Here is a 25,373-nt window from a genome sequence, read left to right as displayed (position 1 = left end):
GAGAGGAAGGGGGTGGGCGTGATTCACTCGCAGGAGCGATAATTGCGACCAGATGGGCCGCACGCTCCCGCGAGTGAATCTCCTGACGTGCAAGCGTTGCCATTGAAGGCAATGGAACGCGTGCACGTGCTTGGCTGAAAAGCCAAAGCGACGGCATAAGGTCATTTGCCTTTGCAGCGCATGCGCGCTGCGAAGGCGAGACCTAAAAACAACAAAGGGTAACTCGAACAGGATCAACGCTATCTCGCGCTTAAGAGAAAGAACTAACCTAAGCACGCCAGGGTGGTGCCTATATAAGTATCGCTCACACCACTTCCAGCGCAGATGACGCCGACACAGAGCCACATTCCGGCCCACAGTGGAACTGCTCAAAAACTTCCTGATCCTGGGGAATATTCTAAGCTAAGGAGTCTGTAGCTAGAAGTATCTATAAGATTTATTGGTTCTTTTACATTGTTTCACTGGAGTAGGCGTTAATAGCACTGAATCTGTTTGTGGAGTGTCAGATAGGAGAATCAGCGTTGTTCTAGTGCTCATCTACCCTGACAGCTGTTGACAGCTTCATTAATGGTGTTTGGCAGTGCTTAGCTTTGGCTCATGTGATGGGTTATCTGTGTGTTTTGCATTGGGACTTCAGTAGCATACAGTCTTGGCTTTCAGTAGCATACTTTTCTTTCATATTATTTCGAGTCTATGAAGGGAGAGTTTGTTACCAGCAAGGTCTTTTGAGTACCAGAGTAGTAAAAGGTTTGTGCTACACTTATTTGTTGTAGGAGTTTAAATAATTTAGAATGGTATTAAAAGCTGTCATGAACACTATGACAGGGTCATTTAAATCTGTTCTCTTTTATCCAAGTGCTTGTTCGCAGACTCCCATCTCTTTTTATTAAAAAAGTGTGAAGTATAGACATGCGCAGAAGTGTTAGCCTCATGTCCCCCTCCTATCTAGGCTGATGTTTATTTGTCGTTTATATTATAGTCAATGCCATGTTAAGTTTGATGCTTACAGCAGAGGCTAAAACCTCAACATGTGAATTGAGAGGACGCATTTATCGCCAGACTTATTTTGTCTTTAGTGTCACCAAGCTTACAAACACGAGAAGAAAATCTATGATCAAGTGCTATAAAAACCCCTGTATTTGGCAATCGCTTAAAGAGGCTTTGCGACGATATTATATAGCCAGATATCACACCAGTTTGCTGAAAAACAGCACCTTACGGGGGTTGCTACGAGAGTCCAAGAGCAGCACAAAGAAGTGGCCTTCAGCCCAATACTGCTCATCGCTTCTGGGGAAAGGATATGATAGGGAATAGCTAAACAGATATTTCATTTTGAAAAGGTATGCTGTGCAAGCCATCTTAAGAAACTTAATTAATGGTGTTGCTATTTTCTACCTTTGCTAAATTGTAGTGCTTAGTAGTGATAGGGTATTAGGAAGCTACCAACTTGCTAACCAGGTTTGAAATGTTCACATTGTCACATTGTTTTCAGTGGCCATGTTATGCATTGTTGCATTTGTATTCACATTCTGTGTGGTTTCCATTCCTATTTTATGCACCACATTAAGAAATAAGCATTTTAAAGTTCGATCCCATATTTCTTAGTTCTATTTTGAGAGTGTTATTTATTTACGAAAGAGGGTTTGTAGTTCTGCTGTGTCCCTCAACTCATCTAGAGGGTCTAATCGCAACTTGAGAACACCACTCACTCAATATTGTTTACTGGGTTCTGTATGGGTCACAGTACAACTGGATTTCTAATTCATGTTGGTGTATTAAAGTAAATCCTCACTCTAAGAGGTTATAAATCCAACCACAGGTGCTCTGGGGGGACCCCCAGATTGGGACAAGACGTAAGTGATGTTGGAAGGACCATAGATGATTGAAATTTAGGTTGTCAATGGCGTGATCTTTGATGGATCTAAAAGTTTGTTCTCTTTTAGGCTGACCTCAATGTGTTGGTTAAATGCAGAGTATAGAGATGGGGATAGTAAGATGCTTGGTTCTGTCCATCTAAATAGGATGATTGGTGATGTCTGCAAACGAGGCCTAGGAATTGGGTGACATGGTGTGCCATGCTATGTTGAGGACATTGAGGAGTGTCTCATGCCTGCGTTTTCTGCAAGGTAAAATGTCTCCAAGGGTGGTGTGGGCTTGCCAGATGAAAAAGGAGGTCTTAGGGGATATGATAGTTTGTCTAAGGAAACAGTTCAGTCCAGGTGTTGAACCTAGCTGAAATCGTTGTCCGCAGTAGCTGAAGCCATTTTGTTTTTGGCAGCCATTTTAGTTAGCCATGTGCTCGCCATGTTCTTCTCCTTCTTCACTGCTGCCTGCCCTTGTATTCTGCTTGAGTCATCAGTTACAGTTAACTCCTTCTGCATTGAGCCAGAGCACTGCACATGCTCAGAAAGGCTTGTAGCTGCCAGAATGCACCTGCTCTTAGAATAACTGTCAGGCTATTTTAACTAATGTCAGCAATATTGTAACTCCTCCCACTCTGTTGACTAAGCGATTCTTATGTATCCTTATATATATATGTGTGTGCACACTTGTACTGCCTCTTTTTGAGTCTTCATGCTAACTCAGCAATAAACTGGCCATAAAAGGCCCTTGGTTTATGTACTCTTTGGACAGCCTCCTACAGTGGCCTGAAGGTACCGTATTGATGCAGTCACCCTCATGAGAGGTTAATAAATGCATTCTCTTTGATATTACAGCTTCTGTGTCAATCGCTTCTTTGTTGGTTTAAGGACCGGTGCATCAGTGAATCCCTAAAAAGGTTTTTTATTCTACAAATTGGCGCCCGAACGTGGAACTCATCGGAGACCCGGCTATCCAAGAGTGCGGTCGTGACGGAAGGCAGGAATCCACTGAGGAATGCATGAGGAGACCCTTTGTAGTTGCAGACCGATGTGTTCTCCGGTTTTCCTGATCTGACCCGCTAGGTGATGGCCGATCCAGACTGAGATCTTCTTTGGTGCGAGTATTTCAAAACGACCGTTAGGTCACCCAGAACTTGGCAGTTGGAAGCTGGAGACTTTGGTTTGGTAAGGTTGCTGTAGCAACACTTTTGTTTGGATTAGCTTGGCTAAGATTCTGGTTTGTTTGTTGTTTGCTGCAGCAAATAAAGGCAGGTAATGAGGAGATTTTTCTCTAATTTTTTAATTCTTGAACGGTACAGTTTACATTAAGTACCACTTTGTTATAATATTATATATGCTGTAATATTTTTGGCATGCCTGCTCCTAGCACACTTCGTAGAAAGTGTTGCTGTCTTGGAGGTACCAATATGGATTTAAAAAGTACTCAGCCGACTCCCCTAAGAGAGGATCTCTAAATAGGTTTAGGCATATTAAAAATGTTATTTCTTCCATAATGTATAGTACACTGTGGAACACATATATATAACAAGCATTTACAATGCAATGGTCTCGGCATTCTTAAAGTTAGAGCTATTGGCATTGCTCATGACATTATTTTTATTTATGTTTTTGTTTTGAAAACATAAATAAATGGCATTGTCATTTACAATGCCAATAGCAGGGCAGGAGAGCAAGCACAACCAACGAGGGGGCGGGGCGGGGGCAGGAGAGCAAGCACAACCAACGAGGGGGCAGGGGCAGGAGAGCAAGCACAACCAACGAGGGGGCAGGGGCAGGAGAGCAACACAAGCAATGAGGGGGCAGGGGCAGGAGAGCAAGCACAAGCAACGAGGGTTCAGGGGCAGGAGAGTAAGCACAAGCAACGAGGGGGCAGGAGAGCAAGCACAAGCAACGAGGGGGCAGGGGTAGGAGAGAAAGCACAAGCAACAAGTGGGCGGGGACAGGAGAGCAAGCACAACCAACGAGGGGGCAGGAGAGCAAGCACAACCAACGAGGGGGCAGGAGAGCAATTACAAACAACGAGGGGGCAGGGGAGCAAGCACAGCCAGGGGAGCAAGCACAGGCAGGGGAGCAAGCACAGCCAGGGGGCAGGGGAGCAAGCACAGCCAGGGGCGCAAGCAAAGCCAGGGGGCAGGGGAGCAAGCACAGCCAGGGGGGCAAGCACAGCCAGGGGAGCAAGCACAGTCAGGGGAGCAAGCACAGTCAGGGGAGCATGCCACATTTACACGCTAATCCTGACCAGTATCTGTTGGCCTGCTTTAAAATACTCAAATTGTCTAGGACTGCTGTGAAGTACACCTCTTATCAGGCGCGGGAGAGTCATGGCTTTGTTTTTTCACGGCGGTTAGCTGTAATGCGGATACTTTTTAATTGTATTAACTGTAGTCGCCATGTGGCTGCCTTGAATTCTCAGCAGATTTCCCAATCATTTAAAACCGACAACAATGGCTATCCCGGTGAGTGCGTGAAAAATACAAGCATAGGCGGTGCGTCTTTGTGGTCAGACTGCTCATCTTAATAATATTTTTTATAAAGGGCGGCACGCCAAGCTTGTGCATTTTTGTTGGCACTGTACTGTTTCCTGATGGCGCCTATTCCGTCCACAGTCTTCTAACACCCTCCAGATTTGCAGCTTAACCCCACCGCCTCTCTAATCACTGCTTGACCTTTCCTTGAAGCATTTGCAATGCAATAGGTCTTGCATTACTGAACGTTTAAAGCTATTGGCATTTCAAATAATAATGCAACACAAATAGCTCAAACTTTCAGTACTGTGAGACCTATATTATTGCAAATGCTTATTTTGTCTGGCCAAGGTCCAGTTTGAGTTAACCCTCTTCATCCATTGATCTGTTCAACTGTCAGTTACATGTTGCTTCCGCCCACCACGGCACGCACCTTTATGCAAATGCACCAACCTACTTCAGCTACTGGCTCTCCACTCATCAATTCAGTCAGTACAACTTCTTCCCCAACCCATTTTGATCTGCATTTAACCCCATACCATCTTTACACGACAAAATGACCTGACAGCTCGACTGCAACCACAGCCTCCACATTACTGAAAAACAGTCCACTGAATCAGATGCACTACTTTGTTAACTGGGTGTACCTACTGTAGTACCTGCTTGTACCAATAGTGGTTACTTGTTTAAATATTGGCCCCAATAATGAAGTGCATTCTTCCCTGTGGGAGATGTGTGGGGGGGTAAAGCAATCGGGCACAAGATGTCGCGTGGGACTCATTCACACCGATCTTACACACTTCGCGTTAGTTACTCCCCATATTCTCCGGACGTGTTCCTGAATACCAGTTTTATGCTGCACCTACCCGTGGCAGAAAAACTGTTAATCTGTCTTGGGAGAGCTCAAGGTAGCCAGCGGCTAACCTGTGATACCCTTCTCTTTGCCATACAATGTTGACGGTCTCCTAGCAGAGTAAGGGAGTTCACGGAACTATGTTTCATTCCCGACACCAAAACTGACAAGTGCTTGTTAGTGGAGCATGGGAATGCAGGTTACTCTGGGGTACGGACGGAACTCCTTCGGACTTCCGAGAGTGCACCGACCTGTTCGTTCGCCGGACAATTAGGCCCTACGCCTCACCTCTGATGGAGCTGCGCTAGCCCCCCTCCCCCCTGGCAGACCATCTCCGGCGGCTGCAGGGTATACAACACCCTCGTAGTTACTTCTGGGGAAGGGGGGGGGGCGTTCGTACTCACTGTCCTTGGCTACAGCTGCTCCAGGAGGTGCACCGGCCGATCCTAAACCTGAGAGACTGGGGGCGCTTGGAGTGCCCGAATGCCACTCTCTAACACCTGTTGCCCCCCCATGGACCTCTCTGCCGCACCGACAGCATCTGCTCCGAGAGAGCCTGCCGCCACGCCGGAGGAGCTGCATGACCCCCTTCCCCTCCGGCGGACACCAGCCCAAATACGGGCGGGGTGCCGGTAGGAGAGTGGGGGGGAGGGTGCAGACTCACCGCAATAGCTGCTCCGGCCGGCCAGCAATGTCCCGACGGCCGATTTTGATGCTGTGGAGACTCTGGGGGACGCAGAGCACGGTGTGGAGGACTCCGCTTCCCTGCTGGCTGCTATCTCGAGCTCTCTGCTGTTCCGCGGCTGTGTGGTTTGTGCATCTCAGCAGGAAGAAGGGAGCCGTAAGGATGCCGCCGAAGACAGGAAGCAAGGGGGTGAGAGGACGTGGAGCGGTATCGGACCCTGAGGACACAGTGAAACCAGCTACTGCAACTGCCAGTGCGAGTAATTCAGCTGGAGGCGACCCCGGGGTTACAAGCCCCCGCCCTGGAGCAGAGAAGAGCAAAGTAGGTGATCAGCAGCAAAATTCACGGACCCGAACGCTCTGCTTTCACATAAAAAATGGCGGCCGCAAACAACCTGAAAAAAAAATAAAGGAAACACCAATTATGGCTCACCTCTGCATGACGAAACAAAGGGGGCGGGGCTTAAAAAAACCACAGAAAAGCCCATTAATCTGCTCCCAGAATGATTGACACATCTCTCTTCCAATGGCTAGCCTCCATTTATGGAGCTAGCCAATGGAAGAGAGAGGCCAGTTAAAGCCCCAGTACTGGAAATCAAAAAATCTCGGCTGCGCGACACTGCTGCGCAGTGTACGCTAGGCCGAGCCCTAAAAAAGGAGCCTGATCTGAGCACTTAGTAAAATTCATAAATGGTGATATGTATTTTGGAAAAGGTCTGAAACTTGAGCCTGTTTTTTTTAAACATGGCAGTCTTTTGGCTGTCTATTTGTCTTGGTCTAATCTCTGTACTATTTTTTGAGAGTCCTTTCGTTTGTAAATATGACTTACAATTGGTATTTACAAATGTTTTGGTTTGAGTACAGTCTCTGGGTTGTCTCTTGCTTTTGTCCTGTGTTAATTTGTGGGTTAATTGTGTTTTTTTGAGCGTCTATGTGGTTTGTGGATTGACACCGGTGGTGATGCTTGTGAAGTACTTGTTTCAGTGTGTAGTGACAATGTTTTTTGTGTGAGAATGACTTGCCTTAACAGTGTTGTGTGTTCTCAGTGTATGGACCCCTTCTTGAAAATGTCTGGGATGAGCTAAATTTGGTTTGTTGTCGCTATTGTGTGTTCTACAAAGGTCATTGAAAGAATTACATTTTAAAATTCAAGGAATTAATTATGTAACATATGCTACATGGCTGCACCTATCATTAAAAGTGAAACAGTAACAAAGTATAGATGTGTGAATATTGCCACAAAGTAAAAAAAAAAAGATTAGAATTAACACGCAATAGGGAAAAATTGGCCTCATAGAAAGAAAACAAAAAACGAATGTGTGTGCTTTACACACCTAGAACTCAATATAAAATGTTACAGCATTATCCTTAGATATTAATATTCAAAGGCATTCACATCATCTGAGTAATTGGTTGCTACTGAAATAAAAGCGCCTTCTTTCCACATTACAAGACAATAGATTTGTTTCTGGCTTGGAATGCCGGTGTTTTAAATAGACTGAACTGTGCTCATTCCCTGTGCTTGAAAAAATAACTTTTAAACAGCTGTTCAAAGCTGTCTGTCAGAACAGACGGAGATCAAACTTTTTCAGGACATTACAATACAGCAAAGCGTTTTTCTCCTGAAAAAGCCATGGAAGTTGAGGCCTGCTGGTCGTAAAGCACAGCTGAGTAAACAACACATGGCTATGCCCGGCTACAAGCTACAGATCAAACTGTGGGAACTAGGTTTTAAATTAGTACAGCATGATATGAAGACACGTCCGTTAAAAGACTACTGATTTTGAAAAGTTAAAAATACAGCTTTATTATTTTGGATAAAAGAGAAAGGGACTTTCTTTCTTGTTGCTTTTCTAAATAAACACATATGTGATTCTGATGGTAAAAAATTACTGCCCTTTTAAAAGTGACACAAACTTTTTATGTTTCAGTAGAGCTTCTGTGCTTAGTGTTATAAATTAATGCATTTAGGGCAAAGGGAAAGGAATAAGGCTTGCTTTTCTTATATGGAAACATCAAAAGGGTAAGTGATCATTATTTAAAAAAAATTGCTACATAAAAAAATAAAGAATGTTTGTATTAAAATCGTTTTTACACTATTAGGAGTTTCATAATATCTAATACCACTATTGTGCAAATTCAATAATATTTAGCACTATAGAAAAACTTGTGCAAAGTCTGTGTCAAGATTTCAATGTCTAAATGGTTACAATATACTGTGCATCAAAATTAAAAAAGGTGAATATTAGTTTCTCTAGCAATGACAATATTACTGAATCTTAGGGCACTTACAAAGTTATGCAATGAGTAGCTGTACAGACATGAGAATTACATTACAAGCCTTTATGTAATCTTTTAATTTTATGCACAAGAATTCTGGGCGCATTATGGCATTCAGAAGGCTGAAGTTTTTTAGCAAGTTCTTTAGGTGCTAAAACGCACATTTCACAGGAATAAAAACAAAAACAAGACAGCAAAAAGTGCATCCTACCTTTAAAATTATCATCTCACAGGCACGGAACAGGGCTGCTTTAAAGCTGCGCTTCTCCATGTAAAGCTGCATGGAAATAGCCTTTCTCAGACAGGGGACAACAGGCTTAAGGGTCAGGGGCCAAGTTCTGTATTTAGAGCTGACCAACACTACGGAGCGTAAAAATCAGGGAGTCACTGTGACAGTATGTAATTTCTACATTATCCTATGAAAGCTTGTACTGTTGAAGAGTAGTTTGATAAACTGATTTTTTGTTGTATTAATTAAATATCCTGATTCTAACATTGTAGGGTAAAACACTACAGGTAATGTTTTAGGTAACATTATCTAAAGGAAATATTGCATTTTCTGTTAGGAGCGCATGATGATATCACTGTTTTCTTGAAACATAATACAAGTGTAGGAGATATGCAGGAGGGGTTTATCCTCTTGAATAACATTATCAAGGGATAGCAGCGTCTGTAGACCATATGCAGAGAATAGCTCTGCCATGCAAACAGAAATACTGGTTTTCACTCAAAATTGTTGTGCTAGGGCCACATCAAAAGGCTATGAAATAAAGTTTGCATTAATGTCCTTTTATGTTACACAGCTCCTGCCCAGCTGCCAAAAAGGAGGGTAAATATTGTCGACAGGAGGTCACCTGTTTCGGTCACCTACTGTCGTGTGCGAGATTAGGGAGACTAGTTCCTGGGCAAATTAAGGGTTATGTGCTCTCTCTTTCTCACTCTCTCTTGAGCTAAGCTGTCTAGGAACGGCCATGAGACATCTAGTTGGCTATTCAGTAATACTGTTTTTAGATTGTTAAGATTAACAAAATGAATAAAAAATATGCCATGTTACTGCCCATCCTGTCTGATGAAATTATGAAAGGATGAGTAGTCTAGAATGTTGTTCCCTTATTGGACCTTTAAGGGGAACTATATGTGGGTAGTTTTTGTTCTAAACTTCTCCGGTGATAACACCATTATTGTTTATGTTATTCTCATGCTATATACAGTTTTGCAAAGGCATTGCTAGTCTCTTATAGTTAGCCCGTGTAACTGAGCTGACAGCCCTTATTAGAGCTGGTGAATGTTTCTTTTTCTTTGAAAAATGAGGTTACATAGTCCAGATCATGAAAAGTAGAATGCACAAGGGTTCACAATTTTAGGAAAGATGCCCGTGTGATCCTCAGAAAACATCTTGAAGGAAAATATTGCTTTATAGGATTTAGTTTGCCACAATAGGTTTTTCTGGAGAAATTCATGTACCCACTATGTTGAGGTTATGTTAGTTATTTATGTAATAAGAATCCCTGTTAAATTAGCAGTTTTTAGATTTTCTCCCTGCACTTACAGTATGAGAGCATGGTCCTAAGTGTAAAATGAAGGTTTATTTACTAAGAAAAATAATTTTAGAAGTGCCTGCAGTCCTGTACAAGTTGTGAAAGGTTAGGACTTATGAAACACAAGCTTGTTAAGACAAGAAGCACAAAAGAATGCTTGGTCTCAAAATTTCCTTTCTTGAGGTTCTTCAGAGGAATAATATAGGAATACACAAATGTAAGGATTTAGAGTATGTCCATATTGTTTTTCTTTTTCCCTCAGAATTTAGTAAATAAATATAGACTTCCTTGGATGCTTCAAATAGTGTAGAGTTTTACTCTTGTCAGTTCACCAATGGGTTCCTTTTGTACTCGCTAATGGGTCCAGGGTGTTTTTTACTCTCAGATAGATGAAGTGGTTCTTGGGTGCCTTGCTAATGTATGGGGCATCCCAAGACTAAAGAAGTATTCTGAAATAGAGTATCGTATCCTCTATGTTGATAGATTATTTGTATGCCTTGTCTAAAGATATTTTGTTCTGACCACTAATAGCTACCTGCTGCCCTACAACCATTGCCAGAGGGGTCCGGACAGCAGATCCAGCCTGGGGAGTCAGCGCCGACCTAGCTTGGAGTCGAGGTAGAGGGAACCAGCACAGGCGTTGCTGGCAACTAGGACCACAGTGAAGGTAGAAGGCCGGAAGCACTGGGCCTATAGAACGGTGAAGTGTGTACCCCTGCTACTGTCTTGGATGAAAGATGGGGTCACAAATTAGAATGGAAAATTCTTTGTGTGGATCCAGTTTTTGATGCCCAGCTGAGAGAGTCAAAAACAGACAAGGACGGCAAGGAGGCTTTGCTTGAGGTGACCTCTTTTGAAACAAGGGTTGCTTCAGATATTCCAGCACCAGGCCTCTGAGTCCTGGTCCCTAAGTGAATTCAAGTTTGCACCTTTGTTTGTTGATCAAGGGATGCTTGAGCACACTGGGTACAATCTGTGGCCCCGACAAAAGAGCAGTGCGCCAGCGGAGCAACACAGGAGTTAGGGAACGACTTGAGTTCAGGGTACAGGTGCTGTGCCTTTGGTTCCTGTTAGATTAAAGTGAAGAATACTGGTGCACTGCCTGAGACACTGGACAGGATCGCTGACCGCATTTGCCACGGAGGGTGGGTGCCCTATCCTGAAAGAAAAAAGGAACATTTTGGCCCTGATTGTCTGTTTTGAGTTGCAAGCTGAGCAGTTCAACCGTTGGAAAAGAACTTTTGATGACCAATAGGAGCCTGCCTGTGAGGCTCAGACAGACACAGGGAGAAGACTCCCCTCTGGCTGGTTGTACAGCGGCTTCTATTCTTTAAGTACTTTTTAGCAATGTACCCCTTTGGTCGTCCCATTTTTGAGGAGGTGCAGCCCTTTGCGGCTCCTCGTCCTAATTTCCATGGCCCCGTTTGGTCCTCCTGGTCCCCTGGAGTGAAAATTATTTTTGTAACAATATGTCTACTTACTTTAATATTTGCATTAGGCATGTTTATTCTGCAAGAGAAACGTTTTGCGGAGAGCTTAATAAATACTACTCTGCCCTCCTCTTGAGCATATCAAGTCATATCCTAGCCCTCATGAAAAGAACACTGGAAAGGTGTATTAAAATTTTTTTTTTTATTAAGATATTATATTAGACATGTGCTCTTGGCTATTCTGAAGTTGAAACAGATGAACACTAAAATACATCAGAGCCCTAAAACTTAGAATTGGACTGGATGGTTTTGGGATTTACTTTCTGCTTGGGGTTGGAAAATATTGATAGTTCTGTTTGTAATAATAGCCATTATTTTCTCTTTCTATCTGTGTGTTCATTATGACCCAAAGCTCTGTTCCTCATGTATTCCTACTTGTATCTCACCAGTTAAACGAAATGTTCAAAAGGTAAATGTCCACCTAGCTATGGATCAGGATATTAATGGATTTATGAGGATAGATGTGCAGGATAACTTTCACGCTTCTATTAATTCAGAGCGGAATGTCTTCAGCTAATTCTAAAACGGCCATCTGTTGAAACTACCTGAAATCGCTCTTCGCATCAGCTGAAGCCATTTTGTTTTTGGCAGCCATTTTAGTTAGCCATGTGCTCGCCATGTGCTTCAACCTCTTCACTTCTGCCTGCCCTTGTATTCTGCCTGAGTCATCAGTTACAGTTAACTCCTTCAGCATTGAGCCGGAGCACTGCACATGTTCAGAAAGGCTTGTAGCTGCCAGAATGCACCTGCTTTTAGAATAACTTTCAGGCTATTTTAACTAATGTCAGCAATATTGTAACTCCTCTCACTCTGTTGACTAAGCAATTCTTATGTATCCTTGTATGCATTTGTGTGCACACTTGTACTGCCTCTTTTTGAGTCTTCATACTAACTCAGCAATAAACTGGCCATAAAAGGCCCTTGGTTTCTGTACTCTTTGGGCTGCCTCCTACAGTGGCCTGAGGGTACCGTATTGACGCAGTCTCCCTCATGTGAGGTTAATAAATGCATTCTCTTTGATATAACAGCTTCCGTGCCAATATTTTCTCTGTTGGTTTAAGGACCGGTGCATCAGTGAACCCCTAAAAAGGTTTTTTATTCTACACAGGAGGCCGATAGATGAGGTGAAAGAAATCTAAGTGGCAGTGAATAGGAAGAGGAATGTGAGGCTCTCCATTGAGTTATGTTGCATGCTTTCCTAGGGTGAAGGTCAGGAGGGAGTACGGCTGACAGAGAGACAATTGTGACAACACTGATTTTCAACCACAATCACTGGTGATGGATCTAGAGGATTCGGTTATGTCACTTCCTCTACCCATGGATGCTTGGCTTCTTTTAATGATGGTTTTGGGGGCAAACTAGTGAGGTAATTTCAGCCTCAATAATTGTGGTACACAGATGTTGACAAAATATGTACCAGGTTAAAGATGTTGGTGTTGTGATATGATTCAATAACTGGGGTAATCTGGGTGTCCTTACTTGTCATACTCTGAATACATCAAGATTTTTTTAATCTGAAATGGATATGCCAATGTTTTAGGGTATACCTGAACGTATTGACAGAAAGCTACATTCAAGAGAGTGTCCTCTGATATAGATGAAATAATTGCAAGAGAACCTTAGTCCAAGAATATTATCAAGGGGATATAAAATAATGCCAATTGCTCCAGTTATTTAGGATCTCTACTTCTAAAAGCCTTGCAGAGCGTTTAAAAGGCTATGAAACAAGCCCAGATCACCACAAGTAAAATTTAAGGCATCATACGATCTCAGCTTGGTTTTTTAGTGTAGGCTCATACTCACTATTAAAAATCAAAACATATTTGATAATATTCTTGAAAACACGTTATCACAATCTTGAATAACAGAAAGAACCAAACCAAAACTTTAACTACAAATAATTGGCAACAAAAATTAGGTCTTACACCACATACCTACCAATTGATCAAACTTAAATCCATCATGGTCCCTCCTGTGGTCCTTTGAGTCCACCATGGTCAATAACTAGCTGAAACAAAAGTTACCCTTTGATAACAGTGCTTAAACATGCAATGTGTAAAATATTGTTCTATGCTTTTGGTGCGAACCATCTAGGTGATGTTTGGTTGCACTTTTGGAAACGTGCTATCCTTGTATGTGCAATATAAGGGAATATTCCATTCGAAGTGATAAGATCAAAAGTTAGGTGTTAACACAAAATATATATATATTTTTTCCATCTTTACACTCCCACACTAAAAACATAACTTTACAGCAAAAACAAAGTGATGGTGCCAGTACTGTGACTACTTCCATATTTATCTTAGCACCCCCCACCGTCTCTGTTATCCAGATTCAGATAGCATAACAACGCACCAACTTAAGAAAAAGGAAGCCATTAATAAAGGAAAAATACATATGCATAAACAATACATGTAAGGAAAAATACATATGCATAAACAATAAATGTAACTTACTTTTCTTTCAGCATGTGGAATCTTGATGGAATAACCAGTTTGATTTGTAATTTCTAAATATGGAGTTGTGTCTGGATCCATCGCACTGTCATCTGCAACAAAAAGAGGGAATCATAATTACAGAATTTCTTGGCAAAGATTTGGCATGTTGACTTAGGTTTTGATTGTCAGTCTAAATAATCCAATCAAAATAACTGTAATTTTGCAATATATGCACAATATAAATAATGGAAAAAGGACTAAATACTCCAGTCATAAGTAGTTTATTGGATTTGTTGGAGGCATTGAAAAATAGATGCTATTGGTATAGTCCAGGAAGGAGAATACAAAGATGGTGTATCCCTACACACAAAGAAAAACAAAGAAGAGAAACAAAAACTGAAACTACCGGACACAAAGGTACCTCAGCAATGCAGCTGCTCTTCTAGTTTTAATCTCAAGACTCACAAAGCTATGGATTGGTAAATCGGTCTTTTCTGTACAGACTAAGGTCTGAAACTTACTAATACCAAGAAGGAAACTAACAAACCACCTTGCATTACAGAAGGAAGTAAATTCCTGCACCAAATTTGTCAATTTCCCAAGCAATCTCCAGTTCAAAATTCATCATTGTTCTTCTCTGGAATTTTCACATAGTGCTCTGTTCCCCATATCATCTGGGAAGACTTTAATTAGTGCCCTGTTAAACTATTTTCTTGTAGACACATTATGGGTCCTTTATCGTTGTACCTGACCAACTCGTTAATCACACAAATGGATGCCACTGTTCACTACCGCTCTTTAACACAGTGCTACACCAGCACCAACAATGAACATAACCTGGTATCCATTCCGGCTCGGTACCTCAACCAACGACACCAGAGCAACAGAGTGAACGAAGACACAAAAATGCTGGAAAGTACTGGCTTGCACCAAGCTGTACCAGATATGATATTCACTAACTCTGGTTTGCCCTTAATTGGAAAGCATCCATGCAAACAAGCACCGGCTTCTTCTCACCTGCTGGAGAGTTCAACTACCTAAAGACAGCATTGCTAAGGCAAGTCTCTCTCCACACCATCCTGGAAAAGGCAAATATACACTCTGGCTCGCAAGTATAAGCTCTGGCCCAAATCAGAGTAGCTCATTAAAATGTAGGTTATACTGGAGGACAAGCACAACAGAGGTATTTATTTAGGCGCATAGTCTTTTAAAAGCACAAGACTATCTTCCAAATCCCTTCACAACTCATACTTCTACCAGTATGGGGTTTCAAGGATGGAATGTTGTGAACGTATCTAGGACCCTAATTAAATATTCCCGATTCATGCCCTTATGTGGTTATAACAAATCTTATCCTTATAAAGGCATAAGAATCATATCCATATTTAGTCATAGCCAATGCAGTCCAAATACGGCAAGGCTACTTCCCTAGACTCCTAGAAAGTACAACGCGTTCTTTAAACAAACCAAGCCTCCAGCAGCCCGGGAATTCCCCCTGCTTCTGTTTTGATTTGTTCTAGAACTCCTGAGAGTCCTGAAAGAACTGCCAGTTCTTAGTGACAGTTCTTAGTGACGTCTTATGTCCAACCTTACGTCAAACTCTGCACCTTCCAGGTATAAATATACCAGAATTTGCCTTAAGCAAACACACAGTGGTTTGGAGCAGAGCGGCTATCTACTTATCCAAAGCCCAGCTGATGCGAGTGCCGAAGGAAGCCGACCCTCCCATTTGACGCACTGAGAGCGATGCTGTCTTTTCTCCGAGAAATCCAGCTCCAGTGTTTCCAGTCACCCTTGCGGGTTGCTGGGAGATCGAGTCCTGAGAAAGAGATACAAGCCTTCATTCTAAAACCAAGGTACGGAGCTGATTAGATCCTTAGAGAATTCTTGATTCAGATTCTTGGCAAAAAAAACTTAACTTAAACTGCAGCTCACTTACTCCTTCCCACGTACTAGGCTTAGGTTAAGTACACCGGGGTAGGCGTATTTTAGAAGCACCAGTTAAGTACGTTTAGTCAGCTTTTATCTTTGTATGTATTGTATATATTTTATCTGTTTTAAGTATCATATGGCTCAGAAACCATATAAATGCTTTTACAGTATTATTTCATAATACTCCTTTTACTGTACGCACTTTACTTCATGACAAGTATTGCAATTGTGGCAATTCACTTCTCTTGCATGAGAAAGAGGACTGCTCAATAAATAACAACTTTTATTGAAAAAGCCCGTCTCTCTATTTCTCTGCACTCTGGTGAAACTAAGCATGCACGATTGACTGAGTGAAATAGCTATCTATTGTTTTCACACGACTCTGGAGATATACTCCTTATTCTGGAGGGAGCAAAGTTGTCATGTTTATGCGGTTGTCAGAAGCTAATCCCTTCTTGTCTATTCAGGAAAGTTAACTCATTCCTGTTCACTCGAGAAAGTTTCTAGTGACCTCTGAGCTAGATGGCATTCATAATTAAGTCTAACATATTCAATAGAGACCTAGTCGACCTCAGTCCTACGTCTAAACTATCGTTTATGTTATTCCAATGCGCAGAGCCTATTGGGAATATAGGAACTACACTACAGGAACACCTCTCATAGCCTTACGTAGAATACTAACTCATCAGACATACACCAGACCACAACCATGCATCCTCCTAACCATACATGCTACCAATCTTGCACTAAATTGGACCAGGTGAACAAGCATGGAATCTTCACGTTAGGGTCTTATGAGATAACAAAGCAAACTAGCTCCAGCACGCACTTCAGCGGACAACACAGCGCTACAAAGCCAAGGCAGGAATATTGAAAACAAATACAATACACAAAGTAATATTGATACATCATAAATATGAGAAGATAAAAAGATCATGAAGCCCAATCCAAACAACTGTTGAAAAGCTTCAGGATTCTTCCAGGGGCTGTGCAGAGGTTAGGGCACTATACACTATCTCGCTGTTTAGAACGCCGACTGTCCTAATGAAACATGAATAAATCAAATGAATGTTTACCAAGTATGCCATTATGGAATACTTGTACAACATAGGCCCAGACACTTGCACCAAGTGATGGACTTCTGTAATATTTTTACAACCTCTGTGCAAACACTACAGAGAATGCCATCCAGCCCGAGGCAGTGAAGGGATTAAAAGTAAGCAGGCTACTGATAGCCTATATGTACAAGAAAGCCTTTGGAGGGGAAGAACCTAGCCAGTAGCTCAATTGAAATCGTAAACAGGGACAATGTAAGAGAAGAGCCCCAAGGAGCACCACACCCTGAAGGTTGAGGGAGGTGATCGGTAAAAAGGTAATAGATTGAAATAGACTGGAGAGAAATGATTTAAAGCATGAGTAAGCCGAGATGGAAATCACAACTGCCCATAATCGATCCCACATGATAGGTCTTTGGCTTTTGGCATAATTGATCGGTCTATCGAGAAAAACCAAGATGCTGACACTTCCATTATCAGAGCTTTCCTTGCCTTGCAAATGCAGTTTTTTATGGAGTTGCACTGTAATTCCTGAAACTAGATCCGTTTGCAAGCATTGTACTTTATACTGTGAAAGGATCACTCATGATGCTGATACTTTAACCTCAGTTCAGATGGACGTACACAGCAACTTTTCCAAACACATGCGCAGGTTACACAGTTCTATTGTAAATACAAAAGCGTTAAGTTCTCAGAGCAGAATTCACTTGGCATAGATGAGATGCTGGTTATGCTTGGCTTGTTTACAAGTCTTCTATGCACAGTTCCAAACATTTTATACAGCATAAAGCTGCCTTAAAGTAACAGTATTTCTATTCCACTAGGATGTCCTTAGCACCACAAATTCAGAAAATTTGTTTAAAACCATCATAGATCTTACAGACAGACATATTCTTCGTCCCTGTGTTATACCTTTTCAAGAATATCAGTAATTCAAGAAAGTTACGTAATTTCTGTACTTCTTGTTCTCTAGTATCCTCCAGGTTAGAATCTTTCTTTTCTCGCTTTATTCTGCTGATGCTTTTCTGCATGTAATATCTAAAGTTAAACCTAGTTAAAGCACAAGATCCTGTCTGGTCGCAATTCAATTATTTAAACTAACAGTACTTGATCCACTGATGCATCTTGTTCCCTTTCACAAGGGGTTGACCAAAATCAGTTTACATTTTCCTAGATCATACCAATATTAAATATACCTGTGTCAACCCTGCCGATAAGTGGAATTATTAACCAATATCGCTCATCCATGTGGCCACTAGCTCCTAGAAGACACCACTGAAGGTTCTGTCAAACTCTTACAATATGGGTTGTGGAAATGACGTTGAACCCAATGTTAGGTAAAAGATTATCAATCAAGGATTCCTCAGCATAATAAAAATGAGAGTGTCCTTTTATATGGGTGGCGTCCAGAAACCTTTCTTAATATTCAGACATATGACAATGTGGGAATTTCTGGGCTACCTTATTCACCCAGAACTTAAAATATTTAATGAACATAAGCAGGGCCAGCTTTAGCGCTGGTGGTGCACGGAGCGACCATGTTTGTTGGTGCCCCCCATCCATGGTGGAGGTGGTGACCAACTCCACTACGGATTCCCTCACCTCCACCTTTTAAAAGTGCCCTTCAGGTCTCCATAACCACTCTCTTTCAGATGCATTTAATTAGCTACATAGCATCACTCATACCAGTATTGGGGTGTCACAGCATTTTGCATCATACACACATTACACAGAGACAATCAATCATACATGTGTAAACAGGGGATGGGCTGGAGCGGACACCCCCCCTGGGTGTTGGACTGCAAGGCAGATCGAGGGGCCGGAGTGGCAGGAGAAGCCAGGGAGACAGCCACTTTAACGAGGAAGAGAAGCGTTGGCGTGCCTGCACATAACAAAGGGGACCGGGCGGTTACATGGCAGCGAACAAGAAGGTTACTGGCGAGAGTCAGTTTTAGCTCCCCTTTGAACAACAACCGCAAGTACTTTTCCTCCTACTCTTTCTGTCGCACTAACCCCGCAAGAATAGCGAAGAAGAGCTGGGGGGTCATCGAGGATACTCGGGGGTCAGTATATCAGGCAGCCGGGGCTGTAGAGCCAGGGTCCATAGGGGACAAGTCATTAAAAGCTAGCGCAGCAGAACATAATAGAGCTGAGAAGTGGGATCAGACAAGAGTTGCGTTGACGACGAAGTATAGGGCATAGACTCAGGTATTATTCCTGAAATAGTGCAGTTGTTCACCCCCCCCCGATAGTTGATGCGGACATAGATCCCCAGGACAATCTCTTTGTTAAGGAACCGATACATGTGCCTCAAGCCCCCTCCCTAGCCTTCTCAGCTCCTCCAGCTAGGAATAGATATCAGCTAAGGTCTAGGCTAGGGTTGCAGTACCCAGGGGCAGTGACGAGACTCGGGCTGGGTCTCTGAGTGGTACAAGGCTGGGAGTTGCACCGCTAACTCCCAAAGTGAAAGGGAGAGAAAAAAGGGGTATTCCTGCGAAGGTCAGTGAGGTCAGGAAAGTAAAATTACCGAGAATACGCTCATCTGCTTTGAAAACTACACCTTCCCTAAAATCGTATTTTACAATTATGGAAAAGATGGTGGATCTCAAGGCTACTGTGACCCCAAAGCAATTACCTAATGCAATTAATACAGGTACAGGACCTGCTGCTAATAGCCCCAGTTTAGATAGCGTGCTGTGTTCTGCTACCCCTAGCCCGCAGATGGCTGTTGGTGCAAACGTGACAGACGTAGCTAGCACTCAAAGTACCCAAAACATTCCTATACATAGCTCACTTAATGCGACCAATATGTCTTTGCAGGTTCCACTTGCAAACAGATTCACTGTGCTGGCAGAAATAGAGGAAACAGAGGATGTAGAGGCTGTAGAGGAAAGAGATAATCAGAATGATAACCTGAATGAACAGTTTGGAAAAAAAAGAATGAAGGGAGCGGAGGGAGTGGGGGGCGCGCCACCAAGTCATGACTTTTCTCAAGGAGATCAAGCTGCGCCTTCAATCCCTTCAATCCCTCTGTCTGCAACTGTACCCGAGATTAGCTGTGATAAAGCCACACCAACATTACCAGTGTTCACAGATGGGGGAATATCGCAGGTAGAGGCTCTTTTGCGTAGCCTCAGAGAAGACCTTTTGTCTAAACTAGATAAAAAAAATTGAAACATCGGAAGCAAATCAGAGATGTATTCACGACCAGTGCTCTAATCTGGAGGCAAAGCTAGATGAAGTCAGCAAACGTACGGAGGTTTTGGAGGAGGAAGTAAGTCTGCTTACTGGAGCCTCACAAAGACCCGACAGAGACATCGAAACTCTTAGAGTGCAGAATAGAGCCCTGCAGATGGATGTGGAAAGGTTGGAAATCCATTTGAGGAGAAACAACTTGAAATTCCTTAAAATCCCGGAAGGAGCAGAAAATGGTGATGTCAAGGGTTTCATCTGTAAACTTTTGAGAGAAGGAGTACTTAAGGATAGCCCAGATATCAACTTAGAGGTGGAAATCCAAAGAGCGCACAGAGACCCTTTCAGGCAGCGCGCAGGGAGAGCAGGTCCAAGGAAGATTCTGGTCAATTTTCTGACTTTTACTGTGAAAGAATTAATCTTAAGTAGAGCGCTGCAAGATAAGTCCCTACAGATTGGTTCTGTGTATTATCTCATACGCTCGGATGTGGGAAAGGTAACGGCGCAGAGACAATGGGAGTTGGGGAATCGGATGCCAGACCTGAAAAGCATGGGTGCACTGAGGTTCCGTGACGATTTGAACCCGTGTTTTCAATATTGTCGGAAATACATAATATTGGTATCAGCGAACCGCAAATGATCCATTTAGCACATCCTGGTGTTTTCGCTATGCTACGAGCAAGAGTACTCTTGTAACCAACACATTTGTGATCTACCCACGGCATCCATCTTAGAGCATGGCAGCAATTTTGTGTTTCTTGCCCTCACATACGCAATAACCTCTGATCATTTCATTTCGATTAAGGACACGTAGCCTTAGCCGGAGATTCACCTCTTTCAGTGACACGTGCACCTTGGAACAGAACACGCTGTAGCTGCATGACTCGACAAAGGCTGCCCCCTCTGCCCGAGGCCAGCCCCACCGAACTGGTTCTCGTGTCCATTGTCCCGATCATGATTAGGCGGCCGAAGCCGGTAGCCTTGCCCATTTACAACCCACAAACATCCCTTATCCCACTTTTCTATCTTCCACACCTGGCTCCGTTCCTTTCTTTCTGAATCTTTATTAGGGGGAGGTAACGAAATTTACGATGAGGCGGTCCAGCTCTTGAATGCAATATTGACAAGGGATTGTGATGAACTAGTGGGAACCCCTCTTCGTAATGTTTGGCATCAGATATTATCGACGGTTCCTGTGGAACGCCAAATATTTATTGTTTTAGACACAAAGGTTTTGAGAATGTATTACATGTAAAGAATTTGCCCCCAGCTTAAAATTCAGTATATAAGGAGCAACCCTCTTTGTACAAATTGAACAGACTCCTAGACACTGCCCATGTGTGGTTTCTGTGACTTCTGTGTCCCTGCAGTAATAAACCTTTGGTCTTTGACGCCACCATCGAGAAGCCCGTGTTTCTGTTAATTTGCGCACCAAGGCAGGTGGAACTCCGGGGTCTTTGGGTGTTGTTCCCTGACACCTCTGGACGGAACCAAAAAGTCCAGAACTCCAATTGGCGCCCAACGTGGGGCGACGTCATTCGGTACCGGTCCAAAAGCCTGAAGAGTTCGAGAAGCTTCGTTTGAAGATTCCTGAGGGAGGCGCCCCACTTCATCGATCCCGGCATATCGCAAAAGTGGCCCGAAGTTCTCTTCCACGAGGGTTCCCGTTCAGGACGGCTGCAGTGGGCCGTTGCCTTGACCGTCGCCCTGTCTTGGACCCGAGGTGCAGTCCTTAGTACAGCGAAACGTGACGGGTTTCTCCTTGGTGACGTCTTCAGTGCCTCAGTTAAGTATTTAGTGATAGCTAGCTGGTTACTTCGTAAGGGTTGTTAAAATCCTTTTTGGTTCTTGGTTTGGTTTGGTTTCGTAAGATTATCACTGGTTGTTCTGGTTACGATAATCTATTTGGTTTAGTTTGGGTATCGATACATCAGTTCGTTTTGGTAGGCCTAAGTCCTTGGTTCAGGTGCACATTTTCGTTTCTTGTATTGTTTGTTTTGTGTTCCGGATTGCAAAATGGTAAGTCGGAGAAATTGTATGTTGTCTTGTTTTGGTTGCAACAGTGACTCACGATTGGAGGACTCATGTCTAGTTCCTCCGATTGGGACTTCCCTATATGACTTGTATTGTAAACATGGTGTGGGTCCTATATCTTATAATGAGGTGTGGGTCCGATACACTGAGAAAGATGATGTCCTTAGTTGGCCATTGCATGGTAGTTTTGAACCCGAAATCCTTGACAATTTAGAAGCGAAATTGTTTAGGAAGAAAGCCCGGCCGGCAATGTTTGATTCTTTCCGTTACTGGCGAAAAGAATCTAAACAGAGAGAAATGAAAAGGTTAAAGAAAGAACAGAAAGAACAAGAAGAGTTGACTCTAGAACAAGCGGCTAAGCAGCTGCAAGTTAACGAGTCAGAGAAGGCCATAGAGGTGGCCATTAGAGAGCATAATTTAGCGATTGACAAGTGCTATCCTGCCTTGCCATCGAAAACAGCTAAGATACTAGAGGATTCCGAAAACGATCCTCTGTTGTCTTATTTGTTACGGTCACCTCCACCGTATGCACAAGGTGCTACGGCTCCACCTTTACCGAATGTACAATTGCCGGTTGCTGGACAACTTGGTATTCCTGCTCCTGCCCCTCAGAATCAAGCTCCTGTACCTCCTGTGGTCAATGTGAATGTTCCCACGGCTCCTCCTCCTCCTGGATTGCCGACTTCTATACCTATATCTGTCTCGCTTACACCTACTGTTCCACAAACTATCTTTCTCGATACTTCTACTGTCCCGCTATCTGTTCCTACCTCTACTGTGTTCTCTGCGTCTGCGAGTGTGTTGACTCCACTTTCTGTTCGTCGGAGAATCACTGATTCTGTATCTAACATTCTGTCTCCTTTATATAAAACTTTAATCAAGACTCCTACTTCTGACTCTGTTCAGAGACGTAGTCAGCTTCCGAGTACTGAGGAACGGGGAATTTTAGATTCCACGGCTCTCAGATGGATTTCGAAGAGTAGGAGATATAGTACGAGAGATGTGCTAGACACCTTTATGCAGTGGAAAGAACCAACGCAACGGTATGTCTTTGATGAGATGTGCTCGCTGTTACATGAGGAAATAGAAGAAGATGATGTTGAATCAAATCTAGAAGACTTAATTAAGGTTCAGAAAGAGTTTGCTGCAGGAATGATAGTAGGTGAAAATATAGAGGAAGCGATGGAACTGATTTTAAGTTATAGAAATGACCCATCACTTCGTTCACCAAGAGATTTAGAGAAAAGTAAAACGAAGCTAAGTCGCCAATATCCAATGAGGGAGGTTCCTCCAATTTGGCGCGAAGCTGTGACATACATACATACATTCCGTGGAAGCGAGCTGAAGTGCTAGCAGTGAAGCAGGCCTTGCCAGACCCGCGTAAGAATCCTGCTGGATACTATAAGGAATTAACACAGACAGTTGAGGCTTGTATAATGAACTTAGCAGACATCGATATGTTATTTGGTAATGTAGTTCCTCAACCAATTTGGGCTAAAATTCGTAAAGAGAATCATCCAGTTGCCCTAGGTGGTGATTGGGCAGCTATTGTTGCAGCGGATGGTCAGCAAGTAGGTGGTGCAAAACCCGAACCTCTAATTGCTGACCTTCCAGGTAGGATAATTGATTTAATGAAGACTCTAATGCCCGCATTACGTGTTAATTGGGACAAGTTGTCCGCATGCAGGCAAAAGAAAGACGAAAGTGTCTCCGACTTCTTCACGAGGTTCGAAGAGACTTTTGTAGATCACAGTGGTCAGGATATGAGCACAGAAGGAGGACAGAGACTGTTTGTCGATAAATTTGTGCATAATTTGTTACCTGAGTTATGCAACAAATTAAAAGATTCCGAGAGTGCGTGGGCTGTTTCTACAACTGCGCAAATTCTTGCAACTGCACAGTATTATGAAAATAGAGATAAAGAGGAAAAAGAGAAATCAGACAAGAAAACGAAAGATTTAAAAACTAAAGTTCTTTTGCAGCAGGCGTATCCGCCTCGCACGAATCAGACTAATACACAACAGGGTTCATATCAAAGAACAGATTATAGTTCACCGAGACCTCAATATCAGTGGAATCAGTGTGCGTACTGTAAGAAAGAGGGTCACTACAAGAATGAGTGTCCGATCTTAGCGCAAAATAATGCAGCAGCAGCTCAGAGAGGTCGTGGTGGGTTTGTGCAAAATTCTAGGGGTCGAGGGCGAGGTGCTATGCCTCCACAGACGAATGATCGTCTTTCCAATCACTTTGATCAACGAAATGGACAGTCGGCCCAGCAAAATAGATCTCAACAGTATCTTGTTGAAGACTATTGTGAAGTGGATGAGGGATTTCAGCAAAATGGGTACTAGGACAGCCATGGACAGAGAGAGGGAGTAGTATCAGTTCCAGTGGATCAGAGTGGGCCTTATGTCGCAGTAGCAACATCAGGTGTAGTCGAACCGTTTCTGTTGGATACTGGTGCAGCAAAAAGTTCTATCATTCATGCGAAACTCCCTGGCGCACCTTTGTCCGGCTCAACTAATGTCTCTGTAGGTTTTTCAGGCGCCCCGGTTTACAACCCGATATCTGGTCCTTTATCTATTTCTGTTGGACCGTGTCAATTAAAAGCACCCCTGATTTTGACGACGGGTTGTAATGAAAATCTGCTTGGTTTAGACTTGTTAAAACGACTATATGCGACATTGTATTGTTCTCCGGAAGGAGTACAGCTTACATTGGGTAAAAGAATCACCTCTCCGATGTACTTGTCAATGGATGCACTCCCGCCAGAGCTACGTTCACTCCCTGATTCTCTTTGGGCGACTGGTCCTAACGATGTAGGCCTTTTGGAGATACCACCATATGTAGTCACTTTGAAAGCAAATGTAAAATTTCCACGAATTCCTCAATATAAAATATCTAGTGAAGGTGAACGAGCACTTTTACTGATTGTACAAGATTTGATTAAGAAAGGTGTGGTTGAAGAAACTAGAGGAAATGTCTGTAACAGTCCTGTATTACCGATTTTGAAACAAACTGATCCTACAAAGCCTCCAGTGTATAGGTTTGTCATCGACCTCAGAGAAGTTAATAAGATTGTAGTTCCGCAGTTTCCTGTAGTTCCAGACATTACTGCCTTGTTAACACTGATTCCTGCTACAGCTACTTGGTTTTCAGTCATTGACTTGAAGAATGCCTTTTTCAGCATTCCGATAGCCGAGGAAAGCAGAGATATTTTCGGCTTCTGTCTAGGAGGTCGAAGTTTCAGATTTAAACGCGCTCCACAAGGCTATTGTGAGAGCCCATCTATTTACAGTCAAGCATTAAAAAGTCAGTTAGATACCTTTGTCCTTCCTTCAGGCTCTGCTATAGTACAGTATGTAGATGATCTTCTAGTGGCTGCAAATGACAAGGAAACTTGCAAAGCAGCTACAATTTCGTTATTGCATCATTTATCTAATTTGAATCACAAGGTGTCACCTTCGAAAATGCAATATTGCTGCCAAGAAGTGACCTACCTAGGTCATCTCTTGTCAAAGGAGGGAAG

The 25,373-nt window shown here is 42.9% G+C and overlaps 1 protein-coding gene across 4 annotated transcripts in view; it reads right to left on the bottom strand.

Moving 5' to 3' along the window:
- NUB1 (negative regulator of ubiquitin like proteins 1) overlaps positions 1-25,373 on the bottom strand; it is a 398,514-nt gene that overhangs the window by 176,918 nt on the left and 196,223 nt on the right. For all 4 annotated transcript variants that reach the window (XM_086941460.1, XM_086941462.1, XM_086941461.1 and 1 more), the window contains one exon: positions 13,650-13,741. In XM_086941460.1, coding sequence (XP_086797586.1) covers positions 13,650-13,741 — 92 coding nt within the window. The remainder of the gene's footprint in view (positions 1-13,649; positions 13,742-25,373) is intronic.

The sequence above is a fragment of the Lissotriton vulgaris genome, chromosome 10, assembly GCF_964263255.1.
Source record: "Lissotriton vulgaris chromosome 10, aLisVul1.2, whole genome shotgun sequence".
Taxonomy (NCBI): domain Eukaryota; kingdom Metazoa; phylum Chordata; class Amphibia; order Caudata; family Salamandridae; genus Lissotriton; species Lissotriton vulgaris.
The sequence above is the reverse complement of the archived record's forward strand: the minus strand, read 5'-3'. Positions and strand labels throughout refer to the sequence as shown.